We start from the raw sequence: 23,486 nt of genomic DNA, 5'->3' as shown, positions 1-23,486 counted from the left end.
CCCCACCCCCTGTTGCCCCACTCGTCCCCCCCCGTTGCCCCCCTGTCCCTCACCCCCTGTTGCCCCCCTCGTCCCCCACCCGCTGCTGTCCCCCCGTCCCCCACCTGCTGTCCCCCCCGTCCCCCACCCCCTGTTGCCCCCCGTTCCCCCCAGCAGGGCAGCAGCGGCCCCGCGCGCTGCGGGGCCTCAGGACGCGGGGCGGGGCCCGCAGGGGTTTCAGCTGCCGCCGCAGCGAGCCCTGCCCCGTCCCGGAGGAGGAGCCGGCCCGGCAGGTGTGCCGGCAGCCCGGCCCAGCCCTCCCCAGCCCGGGAGGGCTTTGCTTTCGGCACCGAGATGAGTTGAGAGCCGGAGAACGAGGGAGATGGAGCGGCTGGAGGCGAATGGCAGCTGCAGCAACGGTGGGTGCAGGGAGGGCTGAGCCCTCGGCTCTGCCGCTGCTCCGCTTTCCTGGGCTTGGGGCTTCTCTTCCTTCTTTATTTTCACGTCTGTATAAGAACAGGGAAACTCCCTTTATCCACAAGCCACGCACAGCAGCGAGGGCTGCGCTGTGCCCGCCTCACAGCCCTTAGAGTGACGCTAGGATTTATTCTATTCCTTTAAATCCACCTAATCCAGGCGGTCATCGCCCCACCCCGCTGCTTTGTGCTGGTGCCCAGTAGCACCTTGTGGAGGCTTTTACCCAACCGAGAAGGCGAGTTGTTCTCCCTGTTCCCCAGGAAATATTTTCACCGTTAAGGATGTTTTTTCTTTTACAAAAGAAGCCTATTAGGGAACGTTTGGAAACTCATCTAGAAAGTAACTGGAATTTTTTTTCTGTTGGAAAATGTTTGGATGCAGTTCAGATCCAAATCCTCAACTACGTGTGCAGAGGCCGTGAGGTGCAGCTGCCGGAGATCTAAGGCAATCTCTTAGTTCAGGAAAAAGGTGGGATTGATGCCCAGGCTGTCAGCGGTTCTGAGAGCCAGTTAGCTATTGCATCCCCTTGCCTTCATAGACACAAATACTTGCTCTGTAATCCCTACATGAGTTCAGGCAGAAAATTAAAGCCTTTCACTACAAAGGGACTTTTGTGACACTCCACCTGTTCTGTGTTCTGTTCCCCACAAATGCAGTCACACTGTAGTACATTTGGAGTGAATATTGTGATAGAAAGTTGTGCTGGGTGTGGTAGGAGTGTCAGGGAAGGAAGAAACTCAGCAGTTTTCCCACCCACAGACAGTAACACACCTTGGCGAGGGACACAGGGGCTTAGTGGTTTTGGTGCACAGCAGAAAACCATGCCTGCTTTCAGTCCTTCCACACTGGCAGAACTCAGCATGCTTTACAAGCACTCATAAACTCTGCAAATAGGTAGAATAATACCCTTAGAAAGAAGAGGCAACATGTAGATGAAACTTTGGTCTGGGACAAGCCTTAGAGCCATCCCATAGCACAGCTTGGTACACAATGCTGGAACAGATATACGGTTACAAAGAACTGGCATCACTCCACGTTAAACTCAAAGCTGTAAGCTACAGATGAACTGGCAGATGCAAGGATTAGTTGGCTGGAAAGCACCAAGGCCTTTGAATCAACCAGGCTTGTTGATACAGCATAATTCAAATTTGTAATACTGGAGTTTGGTGGAGAGACTCTGGCATAGATATTTGGAAATTCAAATTACACTGTTTCAGTGGTCCTTGTGGCCTTCTACTTCTCTGGCAGAGAGATTCAGTGTCACTGAGCTGCTTGAACTGCACTTCATAAATCTGTCACTATACACCTTGCCATTTCCACATGCGAGTAAAAAGGTGTCCTGGGTTTTTGAGAGCAGGTGGGCATGTGCTGTTAGGTGACAGCATGAGTGGCTGTTCAGAGAGACTGCTGAATCAATCCAAAAAGCAGTAACAGCGCTGTTGGTAGTCATATCAGTAATTTGCTGTTTTATCTTCATGGTGGTCTCGTAGGGTCTCTGGTCACCCTTTCGTGCCTTTCTCACCGGGTCGTCTGCCAAGTGATAGGCAATGCTGACCCAGCTGACTCTGCCCAGGACAATGGAACTTTGGATAACTACTGGATAACCCGTCTAGAAAGCAATTATGGTTTCTACATTGGCCTGGGCTTGGCTGTCTTCTCCAGTTTCCTCATTGGAAGCAGTGTCATCCTCAAGAAGAAGGGGCTGCTACGGCTGGTGGAGAAGGGAGGCACTAGGGCAGGTAAGGCTTTTGTGGGGGGCAGGAGGGAGGTCATCCACCTGTTCCCAGAACCACACACATCATCTAGACTCCAGCACACGTATGGCAAGGGAACACCTCTGGGTACACATCAGCCTTCCATCAGCAAGGTAAGACAGAGCTTTTGTGCATGTATGTTTGCGTGTGAGATTCAGACAGCAGTGCTGTGCTGGAGCTGAGGAGCTAATTTACAGAGCCTTACTTTGGAAAGGCTCAGCTAAAAGCAGCATTCCCCTGCCTTGCGCCTCAAATAGCAAATCATACGCAATGTGTGATCAGATGCGCACCCACCAGAAGAACAATACCTGCCTCTCACAGCTCTTACATGGGGAAGTGTGAGGCCAGGAGGAAGCAGTGTGCCGAAAGCTCTTTGAAATATGTCCCTTTGCACAAAGGTGCAAGTCCCCTGCGCCACAGACTACAGCAGAACAGCACAGCTCCGTGACCCCACTCTTGCCCCTGTTGATACACTAGGCAGCTTTGCCACCAAGACACTGAGATAAGGAAGTGTCCCCTTATCTTGCATTAGCAGGAGATGTTTATTAATGCAGGACTGCCCGCCTGCCATCTGTGTGAACTCTGCTTGTGGTTTTCAGAAGGGATACTTACGAGGTATGTTGCTCAACAACATAGAGATAACTTTCCCCTAGCAGCAACAACTTAGGGTGAGGCATGTGTTTATGTGTACGTATATTTGGATGGGAAATGTTGGAGGAGCACTGCCTAGAGTGGAGTTGCACTGTGGAGTTGGACACATCCCATCAACATTGCAAACATGCGCTCTAGCAGCAATGTAAGTCCTACCTGGCAGCTGACCTGCTTGCATAACTACAAACCAAAATAATGATAATTAAAATACTACTGCTGCCCAGTTCTGGCCTGGGAACAATTCTTAAATAATTTAAAAAATGAAGTCAGTATCACTGTCCCCATTTTATTGTGTCCCCACATGGGATCAAAGAAGCATGGAACAATGAAGTGACTGTCCAGAGTCAGCCAGCAAAAATACCATCAGCATCTGAGCCTCAGGCCAGTCTCGAGTCTGTCTCTATCCCCTGCCATTAGGCTGGCTGCATGCAATTGCTGAACTTACAGGGGTTTGCTTTCTGGCATTATGTTTGCACAGTGAAGCATCAGTATTGTTTCAATTGTAGAAGATGACTCTTCTCCTTCTCTTCATGAATTTCTCTCACAGCAGAGCCAAGCGAGTAAAACAAGAGCAAACTCCTCCCTGTTTTTTGGTATGTTTAATGAGAATTGGAGATTGATGACAGAAAACTGCTGCTGACAAAGAGTTCTTAAGAAAAAAACAACCTAACAAGAACCAAAAGAGCCCAGCGATTTCTAAGGAATACCAAAACATAATATTTGAACTTGAGCATTTGTGAACTTGAAGAACCAGAAGAGGTTGAATTCCTCTTCAATTCAGCAAATTCCTGTCTGCCTTTTTATTTCCCCTTTCCCTATCTTGCCCTTTAATCTCTCAGCCCCAGTGTTTCACTTCTGTTATCTGAACACATCACTCTTCTCCAAGGCAGGCCAAATACCACTTCCACTGACAGCTCTGGTCAGGTCAGGCTTATCAAAACCATGGGCTCTCTCTGAGCCAGTAAAATCAGGGTTCACAGTGTCAGCAGGCTCAAGCTCCTTATGTTGAACAGCTTGTGGGTTAAGACCAGAGCTGGATTAGTTCCCGACACAGCTATGTCCATTCTTCCTGATTTATATGCATATCTTCTTTCATTGAGTTGTTCCAATGCCAGGGATAATTTCTCATCAGAAACACTCAGTCACGTGATGACTGTGATAAAAAGCAAGGTGCAAAAGAAGAAGATAGTTTTACCATGACCATACAGCAACAAGAGCTATGGTACCACATGCCCACACAGAGCAATCAACCACGTTTCCCCCCCTTCATCCTTCATAGCTATAAGCCCCATTCGAGCTAGATTTGAAAAAACTCATTGCCTTACCTTAGTGCCCATGCATGAAATTCCACAGTGAGCCAGTGCAATGTGAGGTGAAGCATAACCCCGCCATTGGCAGGATGCAGTGTGGCAGCATCCCTGGGAGCAGCCTTTGGGTGGGGGGCACCCAGCACAGAGCAGCCCCTGTCATCTTTCATCCCTCTACTCCAAGAGCCTCATAGTGAACAGGCAAGCGGAATCTGTAAGACAAAACATGACTGCTCCATGGGAGCTCAGCTGGAGTGTTTATTGCTGGGTTTAGGGGACAACGCACTGTGATGAACCAGCAAAGATTACCGCAGCTCCCAGGGCTGAAGAGCAGACTCAGGCTCCCTTCTGCAGGAGGGAAGGCAGCACCCCAGGTTGATAACCTTGCATTGTCCAGCCCGAAGTGCCAGCTCCCACTAATCCATTTCGACTCAATGTGATTTCCATGTAGGATGGCATGTCTGTATATTCTGTGCTTCCAGGCTGTTATCTTTGTCATACACTTGCTTTTGCAATTTAACCCTCTCCAGAGGGATGTTTTGTGTCTCTTACTCCAAAGATCAAGGTTGTTAACTCCTGCATACCTGTGTGCTTTGCTTCCACAGGAGATGGAGGCCATGGCTACCTAAAGGACTGGCTTTGGTGGGCTGGCTTGTTAACCAGTAAGTAGAAGCTGTTCCCATGTGTTTGCAGCTTTTCCAGGATCTGTCCCTGTGAATCGGGTGTGGGACAAGCCCAGCATATGGCAGCTTAAAGCCTTTTTTCTGGCAAGTTCCCCCATCATCAGCAGAGGTACCTCAAGGAGAGTGGAGGCTATGAGCCACACAAGGTCTCCCTCACCATCCTCCTGCAGGGCTGGCAGGACTTGCTGACTCAGTTTTACGTGGTCAAGAGCATAAAAATCCAGGTTTTAATAAGGCAGCTGGCTGCTCTGCCTGTGTATCATACACAGAGCAAACACCCTCTCGTGTGTTCCTGGGTTATGTCTGCAGCACAAGGGAGATAGCAAGGAGATGTTGGTAGCAGCTCCTTTCTTGAGCACAACTTGCTTTGCCTTGGACCAAGCCTTAAATCCTTCTTTTCATGCTGCAGCATTACAGAGTCTTCTGAAACTGAACTCACGGCTGTGCAAAGAGCAGTGGAGGGGTTTTCAGAGCAGTTTTTTTTGTGGCTGTTACTGCAGCAGCAGCTCAAGGTGCCCTCACCTTGCTCTGCCCTTGCAGCTCCTGCTGCACAACCACTATAGCACAACCCATAAGTTAAGTACTCACTGCTCAGGGAACAACAATATTCAACCAGAGAGTGACACCACAGCCCCAAAGAGACACTTTGTACGTTAGGAGCAGCCTCGGAGCACCTCCCGCAATTGCCCATTCCCTAATTACTCAGACCCACTGCAGCTGCCTGGCTGGACTATGTGGTTAACTCATTAACTCTAATGAGTTAATATGGGCAGCTGTGAAATGGCTAAGCCCTGGCACCCCAGCCCTTCCTTTGTAGGTGCATGGCTCCAGGAATGCCCCTCTGTTTTCATTCACTTGTACAGAAGAGATTTCCCCCCACTACCTGGCTCTGTTTAGAAGCAGCGTGAAACCCTTATAATAAAACCCACTAGCTAACTTATGTCTTACTAGTTTGCAAGCCCACAAGCAAAAACACAAAAAGTACTGTAACTCACTGGTATTTATTTTTCTTGTGTTTGTTTAGTGGGTGGAGGGGAAGCCGCCAACTTTGCCGCCTATGCTTTTGCTCCTGCGACTATCGTCACGCCTCTGGGGGCTCTGAGCGTGCTCATAAGGTGATTTATGTGTCCGAAGTTTGCCTTTTTTATTTGCCTGTTTGTTTTATAAGATAGAAAGACTTGAAGTGATGCTAATTTGATTTATTCTGCTGAAAGGAAAAAAAATGTCACAGTATTTTATAAAAAATGCTGTAACAGTTGTTTCCCTTTGGGGGGATCATTTGGAAACCACTGAATTAAGCAGCTTGCCCTTCTGCAAATGCTGTATGTGGATAACAGCCACATACACTCCAGGTTAAATTATTGCGAGTATCAGTGTTACTTCCTTCATTATTCCAACTCATTAGCCAGTTGAAGGTTGGTTTGGTTTAGTTTCGTAGTGAACAGTACTAAAAATCTAAGAGGCTCTAAAATATCTGTCTTGTTTTTAAACTATCTCTCGTTTGCCTTTCATTTTCTAGGTTTTTAGGGCACTCTGCTGTTGTGGTTTTGTATTTCTGTCTGCTACCAAATGGGCTGAAAATCTATTTTTTGTTTTTATTTTTAAAAAGGAAATTTGTATCAAAACACATGACTCCAGGTAGAAAAGAGTGTTCACGTGAAATGCATAAGCAAACTGAGAGTTAGGTCTGCTCTTGTGTGTTGCCCAAAAGGTTTATGGAAAACAACTAGTTATTTTTGCAGATATATTTGTGGCCCCAGTACATTCAGAATTTCTCTGGGACTTAATAGTTCTGATGGTTTGATTTAGTTAAAATTAATGTAACTCTTGTTATCAGGTTGCTTTTTCCCCTCTGCTATGCTGATCCTTGAAGTCATTTCCTTGGGCACTAAAGGCTTTGTAATGCCCAAAAGTTCATGAGTGAATCTGGAGACTCTGAAAATGTTTTTGAGGATATGCTAACATATTCAGCATTTTTTTTACATGAGCCGTGACCTATAGATTACACCTGTATCTCTGTAGGTTCAGCTGTCAGTAGATGTGGTGTGTGTGTATTAACACACTGGAACACAAAAAAATTACTACAAAATTGTGTCCTTTTGTACTTACTGGAAAATTGTATTTTGTATTTACTATGAAATTGTCGTGTGAAGGCGTTCTTGACCTTAGTTTAGCTGCGGTTCCTTCTTTAAAGGACTCTAAAACATGAACTGATGTTGGATTTTTTTGTCCCATGCAGTGCCATTCTGTCGTCATATCTGCTTGGAGAACGGCTCAACCTGCTAGGAAAGCTGGGCTGCATGCTGAGCCTCGTGGGGAGCACTGTGATGGTGATACATGCCCCAGAGGATGAGGAGGTCACCACTCTGGATGAAATGTTGTCTAAGCTGAAAGAACCAGGTATGCAGGGAGTTGCATTTTCTCTCTTGAGGCTGGGCAGTATGTACTGCTCTGTCCTCCCCGCCCGCTGATCAGTTTTAAGTTTTTTCTCTTCCTCTTCCAGGTTTCCTCACTTATGCTGCGATCCTCTTGGCTGTCTGCTTCCTTTTGATCTTCTATCTTGCACCCCGCTATGGCCAGACCAACATCCTCATATACCTCACCATCTGCTCCGTTATTGGTGCCTTCTCTGTGTCCTCAGTCAAAGGTCTGGGTATTGCCATTAAAGGCTTCTTTGCTGGCCGGCCAGTGCTGCAGCACCCGTTGACGTGGATCTTAGTCATCACACTGGTGGCATCCATCACTACACAAATTAACTACCTCAATAAGTCTCTGGACATTTTCAACACCTCTTTGGTGTTTCCCATCTACTATGTACTGTTTACTACCATCGTCATCACAACTTCCATCATCCTCTTTAAGGAATGGGTCACCATGACCATAGTGGACATAATTGGGACAGTTTGTGGCTTTTTCACCATCATTTTAGGAGTGTTTTTACTCCATGCCTTTAAAGACATGGACATCAGTTTAGGGAATCTACCGCAAGTCTTCCAGAATGAACAGCAAGCACCCATCATCCGAGATGACAAGAATATCCTGATAGAGGTGGACAACTCCAGCGTCGCCCCAGAGGATAAACCCAAAGTATTTATGATTTACACCTAGCACATTACATGCAAGAGTCTGTGGGTTGGGTGAATGGGTTGATGTCAATACTCCAGATGCTTTTCCTTTAAAAAAGGAAAAGCAGAAAGTAAAACCCAACGGTGTCTTATCCAAGGCTAAGTAGAGCAAAGCCATGTCTTTCACTGGGGTTTTGGGTTGGCTCCTTGTCATGATATGGCAGCAAGAGGTATGCTTAATCCTCACTGGGCTTTAATACATGCAGCCACTGAAAATTAAAACCCTCTTGAAATCTGATGCTCCTGGGACAAAGCTCTTCTCTGAGGCCCCTTCCCATCTCTTATTCTTGGCAGGGATAATGTTTACTCTTGTCTTCCCGTGGGTGGCCATTGATGTGTTTATTTCCAGGTCCTGATTGAGTCATTGATTAGTGTTTTTTGTCTTTTGTTTCCTTCCTAGGTGCTTGCATGAACTCTAAAATACACACCAGCATCTCAAACGGAAGTGGGAGACAAGGACTGAATGCACCACACCTGCTATTCAGACTCTGCTATCAATCTTTAATTACTTGTTCTGCAAATATGAGTCAAGAATGTTGGTGAATATGGGTAAAACTTGGCAAATTTTGGAATAGTTGCTCACTTAGGCTCAGGGGCAGGACCCAAGCCGTGAAGTGTTTTTACAGGACCATGGCAGAGAAATATTTTTCCACTCTTGTTTTTTCGAGGTAAAGGAGTTTCCCTGCAGCACAGTGATAATTAGTATTCTGTGGAGGTTTGTTTGGGCTTTTTCTCTTTACCAGCTATGGTGCCCAGGCCATGTTGATGGGGTTTGTGAAGCTGCTGGGCCTGATTCCAAGCAAGAGGCAGCCCCACTCAGGCTGGGAAGCTCTGGCGGGGTAAACTGTATCAGGAGAAACACTGCCCTCATCCTCGAGACTTTTTGTGGTCTTTGAAAAAATCTTTTCAGCCTGAAAGAGTGAGTGGCTGTAAACTTTAAGATTTTTTTTTTTTTCCTTAGCAAATGTCTTGACCTTGGAAAGCCCCTCCAACTCTTTGAGCCCCATGACCTGTCCTGCTATAAATCTTTTAAGCCCCAAAGCTTTTTTGGTTTTGTTTTTGTTTAGAGGGAGGTATGAGCTCTGTGTTAAGAGCCAAGCAGACATAATTTGGGTGATGCTCTGCAGAGCTGTACAGATGCAGTTTATCCCAGAGTGGTCCCATTCACCCCCCTCCATCTCTCTCAGTATAGTATGGATGTTATCTGAGCTCTTTGTCACAGCTCACCTTCAAAACTCCCCTGGATTTGTATCAGTGGTGAGGACGAAGGACTGAGAGGCATAACATTTTCAGATGGAAGGTGAAAAAGGAAGGTATTACCATAGTTAAAAGTTTCTTCCGTCTTGCTGCGGGGTTTATAGTACAGGGAGACTGGAGCCCATTTTTCTCACAGCAGATCCCAAACAGGGATCAGCAAAGCCTGAGTCTTGGTCCAGAGGCAGCTTTGGCTGGATTAGCCCTCAACCACAGCACACACTGATGCCGTCTGGGATGCTGATCTTGTTATACCTGGGTCTGAACATTGTTGAGTAAATGAAGCTTGGGGTTGGAGGGGAGAGGAATATAGAATCTCTGATTTTAATAACATTTCAGTACTTTTTTTTGGAATGTGGAAATGGAAATAAAGACTTTTTCTAAAAAAAAAAAAAAAATCCAAAACAAACAAACGAAAGAAACCGACAAAAAAAACCCTAACCAAACAATCATTTCAAGTAGATCTGAAAGATTTTAATGATTTATCTGATTTTATCAGTGTAGCCCTAAATGATAAACAGGCTGAAGGACAGCTAAGTACATCAGAAAGAGCATCTGGGGCAGAGAGTAAAAGAGCAGCGACCTCCTTTGGTAGCAAAACGTAATCCAAGCAGTTCCCCCCAGCTTTGGTTTTGGCGTCCTAATTGGTGTAATGCTTTACGTGAGTTATTGTAGAAATAGATTGTAAATGGGACTCATCCTTCTCACTGGCTAGAACTGCATTTCATTAAGACAGTTCCTCCAGCTATCCTGCCATCTCTGGACAAATGCCACCTATAAAATGAAGGTTGCAACCAAGGTAACAAAATAGCACACAGTGACAGAAAGTTTGTTAACGACAACTGACAAATTTATTAAAACTAGGCAAAAGGCACAATGAATGGCATTCTTCAAGTATTTGCATAGATGCACAGAGACCATTATTGTAAACCATTAATATGTGGACACAGGAGAAAGTGAGATGTATTTTGGTGTGTATTTTCCCAAGTAACATCATCTTCTACTCCTCCTGCACTTCTCCTATTCTCATTCACTCAACTTGCAGTCATATGAAAATTTAAAAGGACTTACTTAAAACTGCCTTTTGGAGACTATGATATCCCAGCAATAAAGTTTTCCATTAGGGTTTGGGCATATCCAGTTGTTCTCTGTGTGTCTGAGGGACATTTTTAAAAAGCTCGATCCCATGCTCACATGAAATGCAGTAAAAATATTCTTAGTGGTGTTTGATGGCCATTTGATAAAGCTCAGGGGCTGTAGCAGAAGTATGGTGCTGTCTTCAGTGAGGGCTTCTTGTGGTTGAATCTCTACTACCACAATGTATGTACCATGTGTCCAGCTTACTGCTACAGCTGGGAGCAGTAAAATATGCTATTATATAGGCACATTAGCTGCATCACAAGAAACAACAAATATGGGAGTTATTTGAATATACAGGTTGTTTATATGTAATATACTTCACCTATAGAAAAAGACATACAAAGATTAGAAAGTTCATGCTTCATTTGCCATCCCTTATTTGAGAGAAAAGTATTTTAGGTTGGTTTGTTTTCTAAATATATAGGAGGTAAGAAAAAGACCAAAATTATCAAGATAAGGAATAATCAACAAGAAATTCAAGAGACACACTGTGTACTGTTTTCTTGTGGAGAAAGAGGTAGTAAAGTTGCCAAAAACTAGCGTGGTTTGTCATCCTACAGACACACTAGTACACGTAACTGTGAATTTAATGAGTGCTCAGGGTTTATGTGCATTTTTCTTCAATCAGTAGAGCTGAGGGAAAGAGAACCATCAGACAAGACTTTTTCTCTATGCCAATAATACACTTTTCACATGTGCAGCAGCAATCACACTGTTTGAGGATCTGTCATTATAAATCACACACAACAGAACTGTTGTTGTAACCATAGCTCCAGAATTCCCTGTGTTCTCCTAGGAAATTGTTTCAAGGAAAAAAAAATTGGCATAGCAAAAGGTCATCTTTTAAAATCCTGAGAAAACATGTACACAAGCCTAAACACTAGAAGAAAAAAACCAAGAAATTCATAAGGGAGGGTCCTCAGGGTCAGAACCACCAGCTGCTTAAAGTGCACCCAGACAGCTCCCTACACCCATGTCCTGGAGGAAAAAAAATGGAGTAAATGAGCTGTCCTACAAAAGCACCATATGTTTCGGTAATGTTTCTGCTGTTTTACCACCTGGGCAATTTCAAGGGAGGTTTCTTAGTGGTATGGGGAGCACACAGCCCGTGCCGAATTGCTGCTCGGCATGGCCTGAAGCCTGAGGAAGAAGTGTCTTCTGATCCATGGTACCGCATACCGGAGAGTAAGTTTCAGTACTGCCTTTTGCTGATCTTCCTTTTGGCCATCTGCTCTGTATCTTGGCCAGAAAGTTTCCTTCTAGTACCGTGACTGTGACACAGATGAGGCTGCATGGGCCACGGTGGAGATGCTCGTTTTGGGTCTTGCACCACTGAGGCAAGACAAGCAAGTGCTGCAGGACAGGTTGCAACACTCTTGCTGAAAATGGTTAAATGGGAAAAATAATTAAACTGCTCTATTCAAGCTAAACAAAATCCATGGTGACCTACAAATTATTTTAACCAGGAATATTTTCATGGTTTGCTCCCTGTTTTGGCCCCCTTTGCCACCCACTGTAAACTGAGAGGAAGCTGAAGAAAGTTATCAATGGCTGCCTTCTGCTCTCCCAAGAGGCAGCGGTTTCTGTATAGCACCAATATACGCTCCTGCAGCTGCGTGGATGGGCTGAGGAAGCCAGCAGGGCTCAGTCTTAAATGAAAGCCCATCAGGGCCAGCACCTGCACTCATAGCTTGTTCTCCCTGGTAACGCTTAAATAACTGAATAAAAACACGAGAAGCCCACATCACCCCATCCCTGCATTGGATATTGCACAATAATATTTAAGTACCGTATAAACAAGTCATCCCTATATGGAAAAAGGCGATCAGCAGAGGGTGCTGAGTTCAGCTTGGCATGTACCAGCACAGTTCCTGGGGGGCTCCTGCCAAGCCTGACTGCAGCTTGTTGAGTCACATGGAAACAAGTTAGTCCAGAAGAAAGGAACCCATACATTGACATTATTTTCTGTGAGAAGGCCATCCAATCTTCACCCAGTGAAGGTCAGAGCTAGCCAGGAACAATTGGTTCACGAGTGAGCACGGGGGCCAGGCTGTCCCCTTTGCGAGATGTTTGCTGCTCCAGATGTCCCAACACCGGTATTCTGAGTGAGATAGAAAACGGGGAAAAGAGAAAGCATTGATGAAAGACTAGATGCTGCCCTCTTTCCCTTCCAGAGCTGATGTTAGAGCAGGCCAGGGTCAGCCTGTCTATTCACATGTAACATTCACAGCTGAATGCATCACACAGGAAACTCTCCTGCTTTCTACCAGTGGCACAAAGAAGTTCATGCATTTTTTTCCCATTTTTTACAGTTGGCCTCAGTTATGTTGTTGGCTGCAGGCAGCACCTATGGTGTGTGGAGTTGAGATGTTTCATGTTAAGGGGTCTAGCTTGCAGGTAGCTGAGCTCAGCAACTCAAAGTCCCTTATTAAGGACACTTTTGGGAAACACTTCCTGCAGAGAAAGCATCTCCTTAGCCTTGGCTGGAGAGGCTTGAGGGGGTTTCTGTTCCTTACTAGAGTCCTTAAGTCATGTATGGACTTACATCTTTTGCTACTCTTCACTAACTATTCTGGATACACACAGCCTCATTGCTCGGCCCCACTCACACAAATGTTTTACCTAAAGAAGTGCTCAGGAACGTGGAGGACTGAATTAACTGTTGTTTAACCTAGTAAATGCGTAATAAAGAATGCATAAAAACAGAGGCAACCAACCCAATAGGCTCAGCATTTCCACCCTGTGAGGCTGTGCAGGAAGGTGTTTTGCTGTATGATAACAAGGTTACTCTTCTCAGAGTAGTTTTATGCCCCAGTGGTGAGGGGATGCTCATGTGCTTCCCACTATTGCAACTCAGTGCCTACCTCTGCCACAGGCTGGAGTCGTCCTGGGGTTCTGGGGTGTGCAGGAGGCAGTGAGATGGCACGGCTGTTCCCGGGCCAGGCTCTGGGTCTTGCTGGGACAGGATTAGCTGGCAAAGCTCTTTGAGGTGGCCGGGGCCTAGAAATATCCTGCATAAGAAAGAAATATTTTTGAATTCTCAGTCTGGAGAGATGCCAGGCCTGAAAACAAGAGATTATATATTTTTTTTTTCCTAAGTCTGAGACAGCAGGTTGGGTATGGAGCTGCACACCTCAATGTCTCTAGTTTGGAGTGAGCCCCAGGGATGTTACAATCTAATGGCTCCATAATGAAATCCAGGAGAAACTTTAAAGGGCGGGCAGGAGTTTCCATCACAACTCAGCCTGCAGCATCCCTGCCTGAGACAAAAGAATGAAGGGATACAGGAAAAACTGTGTTTGCAAAGACCTCTTCCTCTCTGAAGCAAGAAAGAAGCACAGATGGCTGCTGCCACTACTCATTGCAGTATGCAACTGATTAGTGGTTTTCAAAACTTAGAGTTTTTCACCTATTAGGTTACCTTGCTCTGCCTCCTAAATGGAGCTGTAGGCTGAAAGCACGTCATATTCTGGCTACTAAATGATCCAGAAGTTTTGAACCAAGGTTCAAGAATTTCGCAAGTACTAGGGAAACTCTATTCCAGAGTCTTTAAATTAGCCAATTACTGATGCACTTGAGGTTGAAAGCAAGTTTCACACATATAGACTCACTATGTGATTGCTCATTCAATGACTGTAAACTTGTACATACATGTGCCCATACACACACCGCCCTACACCCACCTACCATCATTTATTACTTTGTTTGTGCACACAGCTGTCCCTAATAGGATGCTCTGAGCATTCTATTTTCCATTTGTCTAATGAATTTCAGTGTGAAGCATGCCCCTGGGGAGAAGTTACCCGCACACGAGCTAACTGCCTATTGTTGCTTAGTCTCTGTGCTAAGTTGCTGGCTTTGGAGGGTTTGTTTAATAAACACAGCTGCACTCACGACTTGGAGGACGCCCAAAAAACACGCGGTCTCCTTAGACCATGCATAAATGTGATGCTCAACGGCTGCATCAGCTGATGCCTGGGGATCTATTGCTCTCCAAGGACCTTGTCCTGTGACTGCAGGAAGGGCAAGGCAGACTAAATCCCACCAACCACCAGCTCCAAAGAGCTCCTATAGGAATAGTGAGAAAGCAAAGCTGGCTAATACTGCAAATGTCTAGGAAGGACACTGACACTAGCAGAGAGTGAAACTCATTATTTGTCCTGTACCTGCTACATCTTATGGCTCTCCTCCAACTCAGAAACGGAAAGGTTTCTTTTGGAAATGCTAGGAAAAGTGGTCCATCTGGTAGGTCAGACTGAAATAAAGAAACTAGATGCACTGGGGAGGGAACACAACAGAGATTGTGGAGAACTTGTCAACAACCAGCTGGGAAGGATACCTATTCCTTATTGACTACAGTCATCTTCCTGCTTTTGTTTTAGTTTTCTTTCCTGCTTAAGTGCCGGCTGTTCACAGGAACAATGGAGCTAGAAACAAAACCCATTCACTAAAATAATTTGGTTCTGTTTTCCCATATATCCTTCAGAGAGTGCCTAAAAACCACCTCCTGCTAACCTGTAACTGAGGCCTTTGCTTCTTTGTTGGCCTTAACCTAATAAAGCTTGTAGGGAAATATTTGGTAAAATGGGTTTAAGTCAGTCTGAGTGATTTGCCATCCTTTTCATAAGGATGTGGGGGCTGTACTAAGCTTAAAACAAAATTGCCAGCAAGAGAAGTAAATCAATACCCTTTCTTTACAACCCTCAAAATAACCTCATGGCTAGGATGCTCACGTAAGATGGCGTCAGTCTGTTAAGTCTAATGTTTCTACAGAACATGCTAAAGGTCCCATTTCTGCTCCACATCACTATTTGCCCAATATTCCTGAGGCTTTAGTCCAGGAATGGCCAAATGCAAGATACCTGGCAGATCATCCCAAGAAATGGAGATCCTGCACTCAGTACTGAACCTCACACTTATCACTGACTGGAAATCTCAGAAGGGCTTGTTTCCAGGAGGTAAAATATATGCATACAATAAGCGGAGCTGTGCAGAAAAAATATGTACAATCCTTTCATTCCTGGAAAATGATCTATTTTCAGCTACAAAATATTTAGATGAGTTTGGTAAAGTGAATGCTGCTTTATGATCCAGGCTACCTGGCTCCTGGTCCAAGTCAGAGGCTTCAAGGGACCTGAATGAAGAACAACTGACTGTATGTGCTAGTTAGTATCCAGCACGGCCACTGTCAGCTACTACAAAATGAGGACTGCTGGTAATACTCCTGCGATGAGATGGAGCACACGCTATTGTGCAAGTAATTCCCACACCCTAATCAGGCTTAGAAAGGCTTCACCATCCTCAATAAGAACAAACATACCCACCAAATTGCATTGACAAAGTGACAGCGCAACTCCATACCTGAGAGATGGGGGGTTTGGGAGGAGGAGGTGCCGGCCTGCTCGGTGGTGTCCGCCGGGCAACGTCCTTTGCAGGTGTCGGCTGTCCCACGCTGCTGCTGTAGCCAGTGGAGAAGGCAGATGGCTGCTGCACGTTTGTTCGGAGGCCTGGAGCTTGCTGGGATGGGAGTTTTGATGGGATTTCAGGGAAGCCAATCACCTATGCAGAACACCCACAAATCCCAGAAGTTAGGTATTATTTCCACTTCAAACCACGTTTTTACTCTCTGCTGCACTTTTGAGGGTCTACATGAGGTCTTTGAGTCACATAGTAGAAAATACCGCATGCAACACCTGTGTGTAATATACATCTAGTACGTGTTGACTAGACAGACTGGGACAATTTGGGATCATGAGGCAGAAACAGGAATTAGGGGAACACAGAAACTCAGGCATCAGTGTTATAACCAGCACTTGCAAATAAATTCAGCATTTGTAATTTCTACAGTTTTGAGGGGGATGTGACAGAAGAGGATCTATCAGGAGAGACAAACAGGCTCAGGTCAAATCCCAGCTCCTACCATCAAGGAAATGGCCAGAAATAGATGCTACCTTCAGCTCCCACTGACTTTCACCCATGAGTGATGTCTGTCTATTTTTCTCATCCTTTGATAACCCACCCCCTGGCTTGCAGTGTGAGGGGGAAGCACATCCCACATCTGAGGGCAGCTGCATCTCTCCCCAGGGAGGTGGAAGCTGACCTCGCCCCTACCTTCCTCTGCTGCTGGGGGGTTTTCAACTTGAAGGCAGGGTTTGCATGGCCATTTCCAGAAGCGTCACTGACAATGAGAGAAAGAAAAGTGTTATTTCCTTTATACATTTCCTCCTTTTTCTTTGCTGTATTTTCCATTATATTTTAACTGAAGTCAAAAAAAAGGAAAAGCAAATACAGACTATAACAACCAACGGATGCAGTTACATTCCTCATAGCCTTTGCAATTTCTTCTGTCTTGACACTGAAAGGGGGTGGATGCAAGCAGACAAGGCACAGCACTAACAATTTACCTGAACTGTGGGGTCTTCTTTAGAGAGCAGATGGCAAATTTATTCCAGCATTTCAGATAATAGAACAAAAACATTATTCCAATGAGAAGAAGAATGGGAGCCAGGATTGCAAGAGTTATCACAACCGCTGAAGGTCCTGAGGGCAAGAAAGTAGAGTGAGTTAGATGGAAAACTCTCTGCTCCCAATCTAACTCAAGTCTTTCTGAAGTGACACCATAGTAGAGTTGATCCCACTCACCTTCAGGCATGGGAGGACCACTGTCCAAGCTTCCTCCCCTCCCCTGCTTGTTGCAAAATGGGGGTGCCCACCCCTGGTTGCAGTGGCAATTCTTGTTGTTATTGCAGACCTGCAGTGGGAAGACTCAGAGATTTTAGTGCGAACTCAAAAAGAATCTGCAAGCTAAAAATATTAAGCTCTTGCTGGATAAAACACTACAGAAGAAACTCTTCTTGGCCTAAATAGCAAGTTAACTGCCTGAAAACATTTCCTTTTCAGGAGATGAAGTGCCTTTTATCAACTCATAAATTCTCACTTTCTCCAAAAGACAAGGGTTCTTCAGCTGAAGTGCCATTAGCCTGGATTCAGGAGAAAAACTGCATTTAGAAACACCTTTCCCTCATTCTTATCTCTAAACTGAGGGACACAAGTCTTCCCTTCCTACCAGTGGAGATTTCTTATTTTTCAGATTTATTCATTGGCCCATTGCTAGTTGTTTTATCATCCAGACAGACCCTGGAGTGGGAGCTGATCCCTCTGATTAGGGATGTCTTGTACTAATTGTAGCATTTAATTTGATTCTGTGGAATAGGTGATAATCACATCCTACAGCTCAATGGATCATAAGAAATTAAGCAAGCTGGGAATGAAAGAGCAGTGTGAGTCCCTCTCCTTTTCAGGTACATCATGGGGCCTCCCAAGCTGCTCAGGCAGGCACACACTGCTGCAAGCTGCAGTATTTATAATGTCTCTCCAGTGCCTAACTAACCGTAGGGATGGAAAGGTGCTGATGTGTGTGTCAGAAAAACAAAGGTATAGCAAAAGGTATAAAAAAATCTCACCAGCCTTTTCTTTCCCTCCCCTGATGGCACAGCAGAGCACAGTTTGGGATAAACTGTTCTAAAGATGACTTTTTACTATGTTTTTTCCCTCAATAAGTCTGATTTTTTTTTTTATTCAATATAAACTTAATCTAAACAATCTAAAATTAAATCTTACAGAAGATTTTTTTCTGTAAGATTACCCCTTCTTGTTTATCATTTATTGCAATTCATATCCCACCTGAAGATCTGCCCAAATCCTATGTCAAAGGGACACTTACAGGCCAGAAAATGAGTCAAATATGAAAGGAAAGTAGAAATTAACAATCAAGAAGCAGAATTCCAGAGCAAACCTAAGGATGGTATCAGAATCGAGCTGAATAACCATCCACAGATGAATGGCAGCCCATCCTGCTTCAGTCTGAAATAGGGATGAAAAGGAAGACACCTACTCCGTTCCCATGGCACTTCTTGTTACAGTTTTCAGAATCAAAGATGATGGATGTGTTCTGGCAGCGTCCCTCGAAACAAACCTGCAGAGAAAGGATCCAAAACATCAGCATTCGCTCTTTGGTTTACATACCATATTACTGCCTTGTGTTATGTTGTGACTCGTGGGAACCCGGACTCCTTGGCAATAGAAGTGATACAATGGGCAAAACAACAGGCCATGAACTTAACCTGGTTCCCACGCAAATATTTAATCAGCACCCAAGATCCCGGCTAACACACATCAGTAAGCTCAGAAGTCGATAGCTTGGCTATGCCTATGTGGCAAGTCTATGGGGGAGCACTCAGGCGTCTTGATTTCTGATTGTGTATCTCGTGTCTAAGCAAGACAACCTCAGCCAACTAGTGAATACCAAATTTAGCACTGGCCCTGGACCTCTTGGCGTATATTCTTTCATTGCTTCTCAGAATTATTTTCCTAACTAACATTAAAAATCCCCTAGAAAGGCATTAGACATGGGAAATGAATGGCTTCATAGACATAATTCATTACAGGCAGGGCTGTACGTACGTGATGGCTCCCACATTTTGTTCCTGTCAACACCAATCCAGGATCCAGCATCTCCTTTTCTTCACTCTCAGATCTGTACACATGGGTCCCTCGGCACCTCAGTTGTGTCCTCGGTGTGCGGATCGTTGTGTCTATGGCCACCGCATTGGACTGCAGCGGTTTGGAAGCAGAGCTCTGGCACTGGATCTTCCCACATTTAGCATCTCTGATTTTAAAGGAAAGGTTCAAGTGAGTATTTCTGGTTTGCTGAATGTTTCACAGGCATCAGCCTGTTGCTTTGAAAAAAATATCAGTTAGGTGTTTTAAAATGCAAAAGGCAGGGGAAATGGTAAACTTAAAGCTTCAGCTGTAAGGGCTCTAAGTCTGACAAGGATGCAGTTGGTTTCCCAGGAGGCAGACAGTGAAACTAAAGCATGGATTAGTTTTATCTATTGGCCAGTAATTCTGTAATATATAAAAACATCTTCTCCAATGAGCCACTCTTGGCTGCCACTCTGCTATCTACCTCATTTCACACTTCCTGTAGTTTCCATAGATGTCCTTCCCACAGTTCCCATAGATGTCTCCAGCGGCATTAACCCTCTCGAAGCAGGCGTCAGGTGCTGGCCTCGCTCCTGCATGGAAGAGACTCATGTGGCTGATTCCTGTGGAGCCTGGCCACTCATTTTACCCCATGCCAACCACTCAGTTGTTCTTTTTCTGAGATGGTTTGAGCATGGGAAATTTTTGCTGCCTCCTCCAAGTGAATAAGGCAGGACAAAAGGCTCCTCAGGCTTTGCCATTAATAACGAATATGAAAGATACTACTGCCTTACACAGAGTGAATAATAGCAGGATGCAACATAAAGTTGCCTGTTCAAAGGACAGCACATTTCACTTCAAGTAGTGCTCTTACCAGGTCCCCACAGCTGCAAGCACTGGTCTTGATATGTGAAACACATGCCACTGTAGCAATAGGCCTTTCCTCCATCGCAGGAAGCCCCATCAATTTGATAAGAGTTAGGGGGACAAAACGGTGACTTGCCAGTGCAGTATTCTGGGAGATCACAGAGTCCTGATCTTTCCCTGCAGGGAGTTCCCGGAGACATCAGCTAAAAAGATATAAAGGGGAAAAAAACTGAATTATTGCCTGGTTCCTTTGTGGTTCCATGTCTGCACAATGTCTCCCTGTAGATAAGAAAGAATCTTGCACGTTTCTCTTGATCCACCTTGTCTTAAGTCTTCAAGGTCAGCAATGATCTAAATGACACTGTAAGTTCATTACCTGGGTGAGCTGTGTAGAATCTAACTAATGAATGGATCCCTTCCCAGGGTAGCGATGAGATCACGCATAGAAAATAAGGCTGCCAGATCTCAAGGGGACACTGATCCATCTCCCTCTGCCCTAAGGCAGGATCTGATTCACCTGAAGCATTTCTAAGCAGATGTTTATGTCATCTGTTCTCAAAATCCTCCCTGTTTCGGACGTTTGTTTCAATGTTTGCCTGTTAATTTCTGCTGGAGACATTTTCCTGATGAATAACTTATGTCTCCCTTGCTTATGAGTTTTATTCATTTCATTCTTGTCCTACCTACCACGGACATGGAGAACAGAAGGGCCTACACAGTTACATCTAGGAGGATCTTCCAAGCTTCTTGTGAAAGGAGTGAGTCGAGCTGGATTCCTGGAAAATTATTTTCTACGTGCTCAATATAGATCAGTAAGAGCATGCAATCAATGCGCAAACACAAAAATGGGCTTAAAATAAATGTTTGCCTGTGTTCATTTTTTGGTTAATTTGTTGTTAAAGCTTGAGATCTTTGACTCCAAAATCAGAAATGCATTTTAACCAGCCTCTAAAAAAGCTGAGATTTTAAATTATACTGGTCACACATATACAGTTCTCTGTTTGCTATCGTTTCTTCAGCAAGCACCTGGGCTAAAGGAGTTGAACTACATTCCAGAAAAGAGGGTTAGGAGCAAAGATAGCATCCAGCCTAACTCCTGAGGGAAATGCTTGTCCTAAAATCAAGCCAGATTTCTTCTAAAGCCAAGGGAGAGATACACTCATTCTGATTCATCCCATCCCTAAGTGTTTAAGAGAGGCATTGTGACTTCATTCCAGCAGCATTCACAGCTCATCTTAAGTTATCACAGGAGTCAATTAAATTAGACAGACAGAAGGGAGGATCCCACTGGTTTGACTGCAAATGACTTAAAATCAGACCAGCTGTTTGCAGGTGATAAGCTGAACTCATTTTTTTGCTGTTTGCTCCCCTTCCTCCTCCATTTCTCAGCCTCATACTTCCACCACAATTATTCCTTCTCTTTGCTTAGGAAAACCCAAATATCCTACCTTGCACTGCTGACAGCAGCTGCCATGGGCACATTCAGCACCGAGCTTCAGGGAGCACGTGCTGGCGTCGCAGCAGGGGTTATTGCATTCCTGGAAGTGAGTGAGATGCAGCGCAGTTTATAAGGCACATGTTCAGGGCAAGAACATGCCAGAGCATCAAAGTGTGAGGCTGATGCTACTCCGTTCTCATACATGCAAACAAATTAATAGCCTTCCTTCCACAGTACGCTCATGATACCAAGCAGGTGCTTAATTACAGTACTGCATAGCTGTATCCTCCATTGGACTGACTGTATACTATAGGCCGTACTCATTACATCTGATGAGTCTGGGCTGATTATTCCAGTTTCCTTTTACTTACTAGTCAAGGTATGAATTTGAAGGAGTGAAATGCAGCACTAAGAGAAGTTCCACCCTTATCAAGAATGCAGCTGTAGGTAAAATGAACTTACATATGGAACTGCAATATCTAAGACCATTTTTTCTTTTCTTTTTTAAAGGAAGTTTTCACACCCCTGTTCAACCAGGAGTTGCACCATCCCTGAGTTCTGGGATACATTGTACTACACACTGTAAATTTAGCTAGATATGATACTTCACAATCTTGATTTACATTGTGTATATGTTTATGTACAAGGAAGGTATACATAACTCCGGCACAAAAAACCAAAAAAGCTGTTTAAATATCATATAATTGTATTTGCAAAATACATGAGAAAATAATTGTGCCCCACTAAACCCCAAATGGTTGGATCTGAACAATTATTACCTCCACCTCTCCACAGTCACATTCCTCCCCCTCTTCCAAGTAGCCATTTCCACATTTCTTCCCACCATACATTTTTTTGGTATCCGGCATGTTGGAGAGACACATCCCTCCACCAGACTGCAGATACTTCTCCAGTTCTTTTCTATTGCACTGGTTGAATACCTTGGGGAACGGGTGCCTGAATATGGACAGTGAAGAAGAACATTATGACAAACCTGGGCAATGATTTAGAGAACCAAAAATGAGCATATGCAAATCCTGACAAGTGCCAAAGGGATGCACTCTCTGAAGTCTATGAAGCTGTGCTAAAGCAGATTGTGATTTTGGGTGCCTGTTCAAAATAAAACCCATTTCAATTACCTTTGAAGATCAGGTGAGATTGCACTGCAAGTCTGTCTAGTAATATAACATCCTTAAAAAAATAAACTTCAATGAAACAAAGTTTGTTGTGTTAGATTCAACTTTGATAGCTGACACGTATGGCCATCCTTACCTGCTTACTGAAGCTGTGACTTATTCCTGACTCTGCTTGAACAAGCCTGAGAATCCAACCTGAGAATCACTTGGACTGTAAATAACCGAATAACTGCTGGTGAATTTAACTGCTAAAGGTAATGTTTTCTTTTCGCTGCCTACTGCCTCATTGCAAAGGGTTGGAATATTTTCTGCTGCCCGTATTATTAATTTCTGTTGCTAGAGTGCTCAAACCTATGCACTCTATATCTGACGTTGCACATGTGCATACGTGTTGTGTATTGGACATTCTACCTACATCAGTATTTTTTCACTTCTCACCTAGATGTTTTTCCTTATTTGGAAGAAATCATTCACATAAAAGAAGGTATCTAATGAAGACAATTTTGTTAAAAGCTACTAAACCCCAAGGAGCAAGGTCTGAGGAAACAGGGAACGTGGTTTTACGTGAATGGGTTTGACTGACGTTTTTACATAACTGAAATATGGAAGCTGTTGTGGTTCCTCATCCAAAATGAGCTTTGAATCTCTGTGGGTTTCCAGAGTCACTCATGCTTCCCCTTTCTCTTAAATCCAGCTATTTCTTCCCTTTAAATACAGGCTTTCTGTGGCTCACTGAAACCAAGCAGCATTAACATAACATGGATTCCATCTGTATTCCTGTCTTCTGACAGTCCTATTACTCTGCCTTTTAATATAATCAGTTCTTCCCTGAAGCAATCCTTTTTCCTCTCTTCACATTATAATGCACATTGTCCTTTGGACAAGATGTTTTAGAAACTCTATCAACCACCTATCTACGCATATCTTTTGCAACACAGAAATAAAACCCTCGTAAGCCTCACGTGTTCTGGTCACTCGTCATTCCTCTGTCGTTGCCAGGAACAGGCAATCCATGTTTTGCAGAAGGATGCATACATATATGCATTGAACTTTGGGGTGATGGATCATTTTGTAGGACACATTGGGTAGCAAAAACTTAGAGACAAGCAGTAAGAGTGGTCCTGAGACAGTCTCTCAGGACAGAAGATAGGAAAATTTTCCTTTTACCAGACTGTTTAGAGCTTTACTTGT

At 44.4% G+C, this 23,486-nt stretch overlaps 2 protein-coding genes across 4 annotated transcripts in view; one reads left to right on the top strand and one right to left on the bottom strand.

The window, feature by feature from the left end:
* Positions 1 to 240: 240 nt before the first annotated feature.
* NIPAL4 (NIPA like domain containing 4) lies at positions 241 to 12,339 on the top strand. 3 transcript variants are annotated; one of them, XM_054079492.1, is made up of 7 exons: positions 241 to 398; positions 1,947 to 2,195; positions 4,774 to 4,830; positions 5,876 to 5,966; positions 7,091 to 7,251; positions 7,355 to 7,938; positions 8,377 to 12,339. In XM_054079492.1, exons 1-7 carry the CDS (start codon positions 362 to 364, stop codon positions 8,386 to 8,388), a joined length of 1,191 nt encoding a protein of 396 aa, XP_053935467.1. In that variant the 5' UTR covers positions 241 to 361; the 3' UTR covers positions 8,389 to 12,339. The 3 variants fall into 3 exon arrangements, with proteins under 3 accessions (XP_053935467.1, XP_009563534.2, XP_053935469.1); XM_009565239.2 differs by lacking the exon at positions 8,377 to 12,339 and having other exon boundaries at positions 7,355 to 7,974; XM_054079494.1 differs by lacking the exons at positions 241 to 398; positions 8,377 to 12,339 and adding an exon at positions 2,765 to 2,825 and having other exon boundaries at positions 1,948 to 2,195; positions 7,355 to 7,974.
* ADAM19 (ADAM metallopeptidase domain 19) overlaps positions 12,336 to 23,486 on the bottom strand; it is a 30,925-nt gene continuing 19,774 nt past the window's right edge. Inside the window, exons 12-23 of the mRNA XM_009565246.2 lie at positions 21,939 to 22,116; positions 21,170 to 21,259; positions 19,729 to 19,924; positions 19,339 to 19,447; positions 18,834 to 19,038; positions 18,265 to 18,345; positions 17,013 to 17,121; positions 16,775 to 16,910; positions 16,482 to 16,548; positions 15,732 to 15,929; positions 13,235 to 13,381; positions 12,336 to 12,471 (exon numbers count right to left, since the gene is read on the bottom strand). Of these exons, the coding sequence (XP_009563541.2) occupies positions 12,397 to 12,471; positions 13,235 to 13,381; positions 15,732 to 15,929; positions 16,482 to 16,548; positions 16,775 to 16,910; positions 17,013 to 17,121; positions 18,265 to 18,345; positions 18,834 to 19,038; positions 19,339 to 19,447; positions 19,729 to 19,924; positions 21,170 to 21,259; positions 21,939 to 22,116 (1,591 nt within the window). The 3' untranslated portion in view covers positions 12,336 to 12,396. The remainder of the gene's footprint in view (positions 12,472 to 13,234; positions 13,382 to 15,731; positions 15,930 to 16,481; positions 16,549 to 16,774; positions 16,911 to 17,012; positions 17,122 to 18,264; positions 18,346 to 18,833; positions 19,039 to 19,338; positions 19,448 to 19,728; positions 19,925 to 21,169; positions 21,260 to 21,938; positions 22,117 to 23,486) is intronic.

Source organism: Cuculus canorus, chromosome 14 (assembly GCF_017976375.1).
Source record: "Cuculus canorus isolate bCucCan1 chromosome 14, bCucCan1.pri, whole genome shotgun sequence".
In the NCBI taxonomy this organism is placed as follows: Eukaryota; Metazoa; Chordata; class Aves; order Cuculiformes; family Cuculidae; genus Cuculus; species Cuculus canorus.
This window is presented reverse-complemented; position numbering and strand designations above follow the sequence as displayed.